Below are 13,469 nucleotides of genomic sequence, written 5' to 3' on the forward strand. Positions count from 1 at the left end.
CTGATAATGCAGTCCAGGGAAAACCCCACATTTTACCCCTAATAAAAATCTTTACAAAACTGTTTCACCAAGCAGCAGTCAGTCCTTCATACTCTAAGCAGGGGCACAGCAGCAGCAGTCGTCAGGGCAGTACGGCTTTGCTGTGATGGGGAATTCCCCTCCAACCCAGCTGCTTCACGCAGGTCTTGGCTTGCACAGGTAATTTTCATTCTGGTGCTGGCTAGCTTGTGAGCTCCTGATTTGGCAGGACTAGTGCCATGGGTATTATGAATAATAACAGGGTGTGTAATAATAGAGTAGCAGGTAGTGGGAATACATCCTGAAGCAGAAAAGAGCAATTGGAGGGCTCTTAATCACCTAGCAGGGGCTACGGTCCTCCGATAACAACCACACATCTTAAGGTGCCTCACTGGTATTAGGATTTGTTATTCATTATAGCTCAGCAACAAGAGTATAACTACGCGCTGCTAAACTCAGTACTAAATCAGGCTCAACCTTCGCCACCCAGCCAGAACTCCTCTTTTCATCCCCTCCAATAATGTCATATCGCTGCTGTTTGTCCTGACACCTTAAAATAAAGAGCAAAGGGAAGAGGGGAATTTGCCACTGTCAACAGCACTTCTGCATCTCATCAGCGGTTGTCTGGTGTCTACTCGTTCTTCAGCACAAACAACACCTCTGTACAAATTCATCCAGTAGCACTGGGAGGAGCTCAAGCCGGCCCGTGTCTCTCCATCTCCAGCCCCCCTCCTCTTATGCACAAACAGAAACAGTCACGTCATGCTATGCCAAAATGCCTGGGATGCCTGAGCTGTCTCCAAGCCTTCTTGAGGCAAATGGATTGCTCTGATTAAACTGTGCACAGTGAGGCTCTCTCCAGCAAGGCTCAGCCCATCATCTTGCAGATTGGAATGCCCATTTCAGTCCTCCTCCTTCTTTAAGAGAGACAGCTGAATCATTTCCTAGTGCTCTGCCTGGATTTATCCCCTCAATATCATTTTGCCTCTTGCCTTAGAGATCTCTCTCATACCTGGGACATATCATTAGGCACTGTAAATCAGTGTTACCCCACAGATGTCACTGAAGCTATACCTATCTGTACCTCCTGAGAATCTGAATTGGCAAAAGCACAGTGACGTGGCTGGGAAATGCAAGTTAAGGTTTATTTAGTTTTTCAACAGAAAAGTGCAAATGCAGGAAAAGAAACAATATGTGGAAAAGTTCCTGCAGCTCTTCCCTTCTTCAGTGCAAAGCCCTCTGACTGAAATAGCACAGTGAAATTAAGCTCATTTGTTTCCAAATTGAAATCCCAAGACTCTTCCATATTTGAAAAGCGTCATAGATGCTTTTTGGATGGCTGCTTTGCCTTGTCAATAGAAAAGTAGCAAGTATGAAAGAAGGAAGACATTTTTCTAAGCAGAATTCAGAAGGGGCTTCAGCACATTGACTCTGCAAAGACTGGGCACAGGCTCACTAAATCCTGGCCACTCAGAGGGATGAGCTGAAAGCCATGGACTTTGATTTTAGTGCTAACAAACTTCTGCCTCTTAAGTGATACGTACATGCTCTACATATGCCCAAGCTGTCCTGCAACACTCTCCGGCACAGCCATGCATTCTCCTTCCCAAACACCCAGCACTGCATGCACTGCACTTTGGGCTTAGCTTGTGGCACTAATTCTGTATGCTACAGGACAGTAAGGGGTTGTAGGGGTTAACTGTAACATAATGAAGAACCACCAGGTTGAGGATGCGAGGGGTCAGTCACCAAAGTTCATTTGCTTGCTGGTTCCCTTACACTGGATAAATGTAACGTACTTCATTTCCCACGGTGAAAACACTTTGCTCTCAGTCTCACCATAAGAAAAGGCAAACGGGGGCCATCCTGAGCCAGGGGAAGTTGTGAACCCAATGTGAAAGACAGATGAAATGGGTAACGGATTGGTTTAATTACAACCTAATTTCCTCAATCACAACTTCAAAAGTAGATGGCATTGGGCTTTAATTAAGGGGACCGCTTGAAGGTTCTCAACCTCATCATTTTTTAGTCAAAGAGGTATGGAAAAAAGGTCATAAAATTGTACTTTTAATTAATACAAACTAAAGGTAATTATCAGATCCAGCAGAAAACTCTCAGAAGTATCAATACTTATTGACAGATGCTGCTCCTCTATTAGACACAGTACTCAAACACACTGCTTCTTTTCCCCATCACCCAGGGACAAACCCAGTCCTCAGCTCTCAACAGCCCATCCCATGTCCTGCTGCAGTACCCCAGCGTCACAACCCCCACGTACCTCGCAAATGTCCTTGAGGTGCTTGATGTAGTGGCGCTCCGTGCTCATGATTTCATTGATGACGTTGGCTCTCATCTGGTCTCGGTTCTGAACAGTCCTGCCGAGACAGAGGCAGTCGGCGCTTGGATCCAAATGGCCATTCTGCACATCGCTGGTTCCCTCCTCCACTCCATCTTCTTGGTTTACCCATAGCTGTGAGGAGAAGAGGGGAGAGCAACAGGCTTATTCATAAAAGCATCAGGAAGCCAACAAGGGAAAGTAGGCTGGGTCTTGGGTTGCATGACTCTGGGAGATACCGCATCGACTCCCTCATTAGAGCAAAGGCGATAGTCTTGCCAGCGATGCACCGCGGTGTCCACAACAGCTTACAGCCCAGACAGTCCATTTTTATACTGGTGCAACCAGCCCCAACTGGTTCCCCGTACACTGCCAAGTTCCTCTTGTAAGCAAAGGGATTTCAAGCATTGACAGTTTTGATCCCAAATATAAAATAATCATGTGAAAAGGTAACTGGACTGTTGGATGCTGTCAAGTGCTCTGAACCAAGATGTGCACATGTAAAACAGATCAACCTAAAGACGACTGCAGTTACTTGTGAAACGCACTGTTTGTCCCCGTTCCCGCACACCATCAGTTGAGGTCTGTCCGGACAGGAAGAAACCTCTGGGAGGAGGGATAAGCCCTTTACAGGCGACTGATTTAACAAGGTCAAGATATGTCTGGTTCAGAAATCTGAATGAATGTGAACATCAAGCCCAGGCTGACCAGGCTGTGGCACTGAATTTTCTGTCAACTTCCCAGGCCAGGATTTGTGAATGAACATTGATTTTCATTTCACAGCAGCTTTCCTCACCGTTTCACAGGAAGAGCCTTTCTCACGCAGGCAAATGGCCTATCTCAGCATCCTGAAATGGTGATCCCTAAACCGCACTGGGATCAGACCGGCTGAATAAGTCTCCTAAAACCTGGGAGGGGCTGAGCGCAGCTTTGGACGGGGTGCCAAGCCCCTCTGGGCACTGAATACTCTAAATTGGAACAAATTGCAAAAAGCAATGAAAAAGGATCACTGCATTTTCAGCACACTGAATTTTCTTTCCATCATCAAATAAAAAACATACATAGAACTTGTAAACTAGAAGATAACGCTGCCTCCTAGTCTCTGTGTCTTTGAACAGGACCGTGCTCTGCACACAACATATGGATCAAGTGCCTCCTTTTGTTACCTTTTCCCCCAAATAAAACCTGCTTACAGTAATTCTGATCAACCCAAATTGGGCTCAGCGTAGTTTGTAAACAAACATTAAATAACAGACATAAAAACTGCTGTCTTACACAGATCACCTAAGATGTTATGTAAGTTAAGCAACTTTTCTCCTCAGCATTTAAAGCCCCAAATACTGCAGACTTTCAAACATAAAAATACATCTACCTATAAACAGTGAACCTGTCCACACAAACAGAGCTGCGTATGGAAAACAAACTGCATCGTTAACCTGATCTGCCAGGCTTCTTTTCAGTGTTAATAGTTTTTAATACTTTCCCATTATTCAGCTTAAATTCAGTTTTAAACAGATTGTAAAGGGCTGCGTTCTGTAAATTAGTAAAGTAAAAAAACCTAAACCTGCCTGTGCTCCTTCCCTGCTTCCCTAACCAATATCATGTTTTGCTAAACCACTTCTTACGGCTCCCACATTTTATCATCCTATAGCGAGTTATAAAGGCCAAGATGCCGAGATGTTTGAAGAAAACCCATCTCTTCTCTAGCAGAATGTTAATGATGCCACAAACTTAGGGGATAAAAAACCCCAAAACAATAAAAAGCCGGACTTTTCACCCTGCTCACAACTGTGTCCGGCAGCTATCAGGGACTTTTCACGAGGGTGTAGGGCAGCAATGCCTGTTTAAACGACAAGGTGCCCTCTTTGCCGGCAGTGGGGCAGGACCCGCTGGGGGCATCAACCCTATGCTGAGCGTTGCAGAGAGCTGCTGACCCCAGGCTGTGCTCGCACCATGTCCTGGCAGCACCGGGCACTTTCCAGGGCAGGAATTCCAGTGCAGACCATTTGCCTGAATGAGAGAGTGGCAGAGCCAGGATGGATCCGGGCGTCCCACCTGCTCTGCCCATGCCATCTCCTACCTGTCCCCCACTCTGCATTGCCAACGTGGGACCTCCTTTTGTACATCAGCAGACCAGAGGGATGTGCTGAAGCCTGCCAAGGAGGTGAAATAACCCCTCCTGCCACCTCAGTGCTGCTCCCGTTGTGTGAAGCAGCCATCCTTGAAGTACAAAGGCTTCATACCTTTCCCCAGGACAGCGTAGCCGGGAGTCAATTTAATGTCTTGTGTGACAGAGCAGAAGCAAAACCCACCAAATATGGCTGTCAGCTCTCGTTTCTTATGTCACGATGCGCTCCAGGGGGAAGGGGTGCATCCAGGCACAGAATGGCCCTGTGGTCCTGCGGCACTGGCAGCATCCAGGGTGGCTTGGCTGCGGTCAAAACAGGGCTGCTCCTACGGGTGAGAAGCCCTGAGTGCTGCAGAAGGGCATTTCAGTGACCCCAGCCAGGTCCAGCTATGCCAGTTTGGACACAGGGAAACCCCTGGGAAATGCAGCATGCCTGGGAGGAGCTCTGCATGCCTTTCCCCAGGTCCTTCCCACAGGATGGGATCCTCCATTGCGGCATCTGCTGCAAAGATGGACTAGGTCATGTTGTCTCCCGATTGTGGGGCTGCACGTGGATCTCTGAAAGGGCTTTTTGTAGGATTTCCATCAGCACTGGGAGGCCTGGTTGAGCCCTGGGTCACTGCAAGGGAAGGCAGTGAGCTAGTGATCTAATCGCACCCAAAGATACAGGCATCCAGCATGCAAAACCTCTCCTGGCACACTGAAACAAATTTCAGAAGAATGTCACTTGTTCAGAGAAACAACCCAAAAGCCTCTTCCCAGCAAACCCCACTCTCCGCTCTGGAAGAGGTTTCAGTTACATTGAGACAGAGCAACGCTTCCCGTAAATAAGCAGTGTTTTATGATGAAAAATTAACGTCCAAGTGCTGCTTCTGAGTAACTGCCATACCAGCGTAAGACTGCCAAAGCGGCCTTGGGGGGCAATTTACTTACATCAGTGACACTGATTTTAGTGGGGGCTCTGCTGTGAAAACCTGGGGGCCATCCTCAGAAGAGAAAATGGGCTAGACCTGGGAAGGACAGAATTGCACGGGAGTCCTTTGAGGGATATGTCCTCATGACAGCTGTATTGGCATTCCAAAGCAAACGTATGTTGAAAATCAAGCAGGACCAATGTAGGTATTAAAACCTGTTGGCTGAAGTTTAAAATAACTTCCCATACTACCTTCCTGCTACTATGAAAAGGTTATTTTGCAGCTCTCCCAAACCCAACTGGAACAGCTTGTTACCAAGTTTCATGACACTCCTGCCAGTTTGGCAACAGAGGATATTTTTAAAGCTCTACCTCCTGGAGTCAAGTGATCATGAGAAAAATTTCAATTTTCATTTAAAAAATAAAGCAGGAAAGATTTCATCGTAATGGTGGGGGGAGAAGCTTGAAAGCATAAATCCTAAAGGCTTTGAACTCGAAGGCAAATAGCAAGCCTGCAAACTTTCATGATTTCTGAAAACCTCAGAATTTGGTCTGCCTTCTGTGCACTGCAGGAGCACTCCCTGCTTCCACATCTGGGAATCTCAGGAGTCCTGCTTTTTTCCTTAATGAAATTTTTGCTCCTTTCTGCTAGGATTCATGTTCCCAAAAGGAAAAAGTTACAGGTCCAGTCTGCTTTAGATTAAAAACAAATGCAACAATTTTATCGGTAACAGAGGAAGCCAAATGTGCCTTCCACCCCGCGCTCTCCAGCCTCAGCTGCTGAAAGGACTAATCCCGCTGCGCTGTTCAAACACTCCTGCTTTTTGTCTTAACCTCTAAAGTTCTCCATAATTCAAGCAAGGATCATTCTTCCAGGGGATCATTTGAAGTTTGGACCATGACTCACAAAAGATGAGGTACATTGGCAGCTCTGCTGCTGACCTTGGACCAATCACTTAAACTGGTGGAGGCTTTCCCCATCTATAAATGGGGATCATCTACCTTACCAATGACGTTTTTCATGAATACTTTTGAGGTTGACAGACTTCACATTGAAGCGAAGGGCATAGAAAAGCTCATGCATACTTTTGAAACGTGGACTTAAATGCATCACTGTGGGCTCGCCGCACTCTTGTACTCATCCACAAGCAAAAATGTGGCTAGATGGACCTTTGGTCTGACACAGTATGGCTGGTTTTGCAACTTCATCTCTCAAATCCTCTTGTGCCTGTGCTGAGAAGGAGCTGGGCTGCGCTGGGGCAAGGGAAGGCTGCACCTAAAGTGTTAATTGTGTCCTCTGACCCAACACCACCACCCCAAGCCAGATCCTCTCTGCTTGACTGACCTGCTCGCTCAAACTGCAATGACGGCCTGCTGCAGGCGACAGTAAGGTGGAAGAGGCAAACTGGGGGTGACACTGTTTTTTCCCAGTAACTTACTAAATGTCATATGTAGTTGATTTAGACAATGCTGCAAAGGTTCCTATTTTAGCCCAGTCCACAGTCACCTGTAAGTAGGGTGTTCGCTACATTTTAGACACGCGCGACTCTCCCAAAAATGCTCACCTGCCTGAAATGGTTGCCCTCCATTGCTGCGGGTAACAGCTGAGATACCACTAATGGAAAAAGGGCTCTCCCTTCCCCAGCTTTTCCAACATGCACCTCCCTCCCAGTGCAAATATTTTTTTGTAAAAGAAACTTCAAAACTCTAGTTTTGTCCCAGTTTTACCTCATCTCCCCAGTTTTCCCTGCTCAGGATGGGTGGCTGCCACCCCCATGAAGCTCCCCAGAGCAGAGATGGGACTTCAGTTCCCTGGCAGCCTGGCAGCTCTGCCACTTCAAGATTTCAAGATCTTGAAATCTTGATCTTCTGGCACTTCAAGATTTCAAGAAGTCTCTCTAGGCTCCTGTCCTGTCCTCCTCAGCAATTAGGGGCTGTGGCTTGGCACAGACGGGGGTTTGAGATACCAGCCTGAATTACTGCATCCAATGCCACTTTTTTTTTTAAGAATAAATAATAACAGCTGTTCAGCAATCACCAACAACCCTACAATAATAAATCAGCCTTCAGTGCCTTTTTAAACACCTCTGCAATGCAAAAAAGCATGGGCTCTGAAATAATACAGCACTGTGTGGGTCTCCCCCACACCATTAAAAAGGTCCACTATGCCAAACAATGAAGCCTGCCCTGAGAACCATTTCAAACACTTTGTATTAAGAATTAATTAAAAGAAACCAAGAAAAACTACAGGGAGAAAAAATTCAAGTTGCATAATGCTAGTCCTAAGTGATGTTTCACACTGAAAGGCCACCCTACATGTGGAGAAGAACAGGCTTATCATGAGGCTCGCAGTCCTACTTCAAAATTCAACCCTAATTAGGAAGTCACGACCAGCTCCTGCATAACATAATAATTTGCAGAGGCAGATAAAAGTAAAATAGTCAAATAAAAAAGCCCCTTTTGCCTAAGGACCCAGTTCTGGGAGCCAGAGAGAGCTGATCATTTCATTGTGCTAGTTAATATTATATGTGATTTATATAAAATCTGTAGAAATGTGATGTATCAATTTGCAGCTATACCCAAATGGTGCATAAAATCACCAAATGGCACCGTTCCAACATTAGCTGACCTGTAATTATTATATATTCAGACTGCTGAATGCATACACTGTATATAGAGGACATTTTACTTGAATAGGCACTGAGGGCTGATAGACTCATAATAATCAGAAAGCATGATAAAACAAACATTTTACCAGCCATCTGGATTATTAATCTCCTTCCATTGGATATTCACAAGGACAAAACTAGCAGATAATGTGCCATCCTGGATTCTAGCTCACAATTAAATAATGTGGCAGATTAATGATACAGGCAGATCCTTCCAGAGAGCTGCTGCCATTCCACTGAATCTCTGCTCACCAGCAACTTTATAACAAATACCAGCGTGAGCAGCCCAACCTTCACCAAAATCTGGTACCAGATAGTGGGATCACAGTGTCATTAGCCCTGCAACAACTGCAAAAGAGTGCAGGAGACTCCAATAACCCTACAGAAATAAGCTGCAGCACAGAGCCTCAGCACTATTTTACCCACCTTGCCACACTGTCCTGCTCAGCAGAGCTGCTCCGTCAGCTGCAGGGTTTGCCCCCCTCCCTTCTTCCGTAAGCTGGTGGTTAGCTAGTGCTGTGCCCTTGTTTTCAGCCACATGCACTGTATTATATGCATTCTCTGTTGGACTCTATACTGGATTAAAAAGATCACTTGCTTATTTGCAATCAAGTAGGGCTCATGGCGCAGAGCTTTGCATAAGTAAAATAACATCGGTCTCTGCGTGGCAATCCAGTGATCCGGGCACAGCCTTTCTCTGCCCTCAGAAGGAAGCACAGACTGTCCTGGGCTCTACAAATGCCCAGGAGCAGATGCTTCTCCCTTCCCTGCCTTCAGAGAGGAGGTGAGGACCTGGCAGGCAGCAAGAGGCACGGGGATGCTGCCTGTCCTCCCAGCAGCCGCCCCGGCCAGCCCCAGCCTTGCTGCCCTTCTGTGGGCAGGCTCCAGGCATAGGGAAAGTGCAGGACTGTGGCTGGGATGCTCTTTGCTGGGAAACCCAGTCCATCTTCTCCCTGTATCCTCTTCCAGGCTGAGGAATAGGACATTTGGCAGTAGAAGGAAAGGCAGTCGAAGCAAGTTGTTTCTCCCTCTGGTGGTCCTACCACTATTTTCTCTCACAGCCTGAATTTTTCCTTCTATAACCTGGCTCCAGCCTCACCATCCTTCGATTCCCTCCAGTTCACAGGCTCTTTGATATCTTCTCTTTCCCTCCTGCAACTCCCCAGCTTCAGCAAACCCACTTCCAGCTTTTCCTTCCCCTCTAAAACTCTCCATTCCCAGCCTCAGAAGTTCCCTTTATCCAAGGTGAGAAATACTCTTCACTCGTTTCTGGAAAAGGAGAAAACAGCGTACTCTATAGGGACAGCTTCAGACTCCGTATCCATGAAAGGTGAACAAAAAAGGCTCCAAAGAACTTGCCCTGTGCTTCCTCCCTCTGTTTCCTGCAGTCTAAACGCACAGACTCCCATGGGCTGGAGCTCCACCATATAGCATGTAGCAAAAGTTGCGTGGACACTGCGATAAACTAGATGTGCTACACTATATCCACCAAAATACCGCGAGTTAGGGCTCAGCCCTCCCCATTTCCTAAAAACCAAAAGCCCCCGCTGTGTGATGCTCCATGTGACGCACAACAGGGAAGAGCGAAAGCTCAGCTGCTCCAGCAGCTCATTGCAGAAACCCTGCCAGGCCGAGGAATCACCGCTTCATTCAGGGGAAGGATCTTTCTTCACAACCAGTTTGGTGGAACAGGGAAGGGGCTGCAAAGGTTTGTGCCTAGTTTGCCTGATTCAAAGAACGGCCTCAAAACACTGTTTTTGCACCTGCAAGCCAGCTTGTACAAGGAAGGGCCCAAGTGCCGGCATTTGAACTTTTGGGGATCTGACGGATGCTGAGCTGTCTGAGTGGCATGAGTTGTCACGTTAATGGCAGCTGCAATTAGCACAGGGAGCATTTGGATGCTAAAATGTTGCTTGACTTTAAAAAAAACCAAACCACAATTTGTCTGCAGTGCATCCTGTCGCTGTGGAGTGCTGCTCACGCTGTGTGTGATACCTCTACCAGAAGCTATTTTTATGCTGGATTTGCCACAGGAGAATAAAATCTCCTTTACAAGGCACTGACTGCAGCAGACACTGCAGCACATACCGTTTTGTTTGTCCAACAGGTGAGTGCTACCTCAGCACCATCCTCCTTTCCCTGGAAAATCTCACCTAGGTGCCACTGCGACTGGCGCTAAGTAAATGCTAATGCAATGACTGCAGCGGATGGAAAAGCAGGTGGTAAGATCCCTACACATACAATGAGATTTTAAAGGGCAAAAAAAAGCAGACAGAGCAGCAAGATGTGGCTGGCTCTTGGAACAACGCCTGCAATAGAGAGCACAGTCACAACTCCTACAAACAAAAGTTAGACCCACCTACCCAATAAAGTGTACGAGCTGCTAGGCACTCAGACAGGACTCGGGTTTAGAGTTTCCTACTAAACAGTGCCTTAAAAGCTTACACCGATTTATCTAGCACTTCTCCTTTAGCAGCAGAAAATAAAGTGGGTCAAAGGCAGCTTTTCAGCAGGAAAATCAATCTAAAATTACAACATTTGGGGAAACCTAGGCAATGATGAGAGAGAACAAGGAGCATTGCTGCACTGATCCACCCCTACGTTTTCTCGTACGTAAGAGGTACAGACCACAAGGCATTTATACACCATCATTGCTCAAGCCTTCGGAGAACCATTACCTTTCATTTCTGCACAACAACTCAACAGTCACCGGGCACTACAAGAAGTTGTAGTAAAAACTCCTCAACCCAGATTTGCTCTTTAGCTTAGCTTAGTAAATAGAAGGAAGGGTCACCACTGTTGAGGTGAGAAGAAATGTATTCTGGAAACTCAGTCTGCCTCTTGGTATCCAAAGAGCTTAAGGAGAGCTTCACAACAAAATAAATCCCCTTCTCTGCCCAGGATGGGTGCATTCTGCTGTGTCTCTATGGAAAGATTTCACAGCACTAAACATCCATAAGCTTTCATTTTTTTATTTCTTTTTAGCGGAAATATGTCAGAGCCCAAACACGATGCTGTTTGATTTCCTGTGTTTGGAGTGTTTGAGTCTCACCGGGGCCATTTTGGAGTCTTGATGTTGGGCTCTACAATCAAAACTTTGTTTTGAGACTTACTGTATTTTCTAAAGGACCTTAAGGTACGACAGTTGATCCATTTGCAGTACTGGAGTATTAGTCCGTGCTGTAAATTCCTCCCTACAAACACTAAGCCTACTTTTTTGAGCAGATGTGGACGCTGGATGTGCTGGTATGCAGAAATTCCTTTCTGCCACATCACGTAAAGACAGCCCAAGGCTATGCCATCCACAAAGGAGAGAAGAGCAACAAGTAGCATCACCACTACAAGTATACGAAATCCTGTTTAAAATTCCTGCTGTTTTTTTGCAATTGTACCTCCCACCCTTTCAGACCCCTAAAAGTTGACAGGACATTCAAAGACACCGTGCAGCTAAATCACAAGATTGATGGTTGCACCCTGTGGTTGTCCAGCGTGCTCACTTGATAACATGTGCTAAAATACAACATAGGTACCTTCATCTGTCCTAAACCCAGCTCATTATTCAGTCTTAAACCTAGTTCTGGAGTTCTCATCCGCCTCTCTAATGACTTACGGGTTTTCATAACTTTCTCCCTGAGTGCAGCAGCTTCCTGCAGGAAACCACTCACCATTGCTTACTAGCTCCAAATTTTACTTCTCCTATGTCGTGCTTTTTCTCTTCCCCAAAAAGCATTGCTTTATCATCCCGTTTCTCCTTGAAAGTTCCTGTGCTCTCAAAACTCTATGGCTTTCCTCTTTCCCCCTTTCTTCTAGCCAAGTCTCAAGCTACTAAGAGGATAACTGCAGGTGTTATGCACGGAGACAACAATTCCTGTACGTGCAGGCAATTCAAGTACAGTTTTTGTCTGCAACCCCCCCAACTATGCGTGTAAAAGAGGACAAGGGAATCAGCAGGTTACTGTTTTCCTCTGCACTTGCAAATGTGATTTTTTCCTGCTATGAGATTTTGTGAGTGCCAAATGCTTTGCCAAAGATTTTCATATGATCTGGCTGGAGAGCAAGAAGCGTCAGACGTCTCATTGCAAACTAGGTTTCCAGCCCAGTTTTGTCCTCAGAAGTGATCCAAATGACTTTTAGAGGAATCTGACTTTGCAGTGCTCTTCTGCTACACACCCTGTTAGTACCTACAAGAGATCTGCAGTCCAAAATATCCTGAAATTAATCCTGTTTGGTTTCATACCTGTCTGGTCTGTCCTGTCATCCCTTACTTGAACTGCTTTTCATCCTCTGCTATGCAACATGTTGTTCCCTTTTCCTCCTGTACTTGCATAAGAGAAATACAGATATAAAGGAAAGCAATTATTTTGCAAGTAAAACTAGAACCACCCAGGCTAAATCAGGCAGTTTTCTGGCATCGTCTTAAAAAAGCAGGGCTCAAAGTACAACAGAGAAAAAACCCAGCCTCCTCATTATGAAAGAGTTACCAGCTGAATAAGAAATACAAGAAAAAAAATGGAGAGAAGAACAAAGTGAAAAGCGTTCAGGTTAAACGGTCCTTGACAGGACCCTGAAGGAGCATAAACCTGCCGCAATGGTCCTGCAAGCAAAAGAGGGGTTACAGGCACCTTCTCCAAAGGCCCCCAAGGCTTTGCAGGCATCTGGTTCAAGTTACTTACCAAGAAAGACAGAGAGTGAAGGGGGCGGGGGGGAATATGCAAGAATAGAAATGAAGAGGCAAGCAAGCGACCTCAGCCAGCAGAGGAGAGGAGAACATGACAGCCCAAATGGCAGTTGTTTTCTCAGCACAGGACAACCAGCGAGTGGGCTGCCTCGTGGCAGCACACCGAGAAGTGCTGCGTGGAGAAGGCAGCTCTGTTTTGTAAACCCGAGTGGCAAATTTTCCCCTTCAGCCTCCCTTGCAGAGCTGCGGACAAACTGTGCCAGAACTCCGCTTGCATATTTTTTGAAATGCCTGGTACTTATTTTTAAATATTAATTATCATTCATGGCAGCAAGACCATGCAGTTTCCCCCTTTGTCAGTGCAGCATTTGGTCCCAGGGCAGGTGTCTGGTCCCAGCCCGTGCTGAACAAGTGTCTCACAGATGGAATAACCAAGCCAGCCTCTCGCAGAGCTGATGGAAGGATTGATTTTGTTGGAGTGAAGTCAAGCCGCAGGGTTGTGACATTAGACAGAATGGGCAAGAAACTTGCCTGGTAAGGCCATCATGATCCTAAGCATTTGTTCCAGGATGTTGTTCAGACATTTGTGTACAACAGTCTGAGATACATTGATTCCTCTCCTTTGTTTCTCCTAGTTTCTCAAATCATCCTGCCAGCCTTTGAAAAGTGTAAGGAGAGATGGAAAGTTCAGCCAAGCCAAATGATCCATGGTTTTGGGCCTTAGAGTA

The 13,469-nt window shown here is 46.2% G+C and overlaps 1 protein-coding gene across 2 annotated transcripts in view; it reads right to left on the minus strand.

The window, feature by feature from the left end:
* The window catches only part of ARHGEF9 (Cdc42 guanine nucleotide exchange factor 9), a 191,809-nt gene that overhangs the window by 50,052 nt on the left and 128,288 nt on the right, over positions 1 to 13,469 (minus strand). For both annotated transcript variants that reach the window (XM_075513089.1, XM_075513088.1), the window contains exon 5: positions 2,297 to 2,488. In XM_075513089.1, the coding sequence (XP_075369204.1) occupies positions 2,297 to 2,488 (192 nt within the window). The remainder of the gene's footprint in view (positions 1 to 2,296; positions 2,489 to 13,469) is intronic.

Source organism: Mycteria americana, chromosome 10, assembly GCF_035582795.1.
Source record: "Mycteria americana isolate JAX WOST 10 ecotype Jacksonville Zoo and Gardens chromosome 10, USCA_MyAme_1.0, whole genome shotgun sequence".
NCBI lineage: Eukaryota > Metazoa > Chordata > Aves > Ciconiiformes > Ciconiidae > Mycteria > Mycteria americana.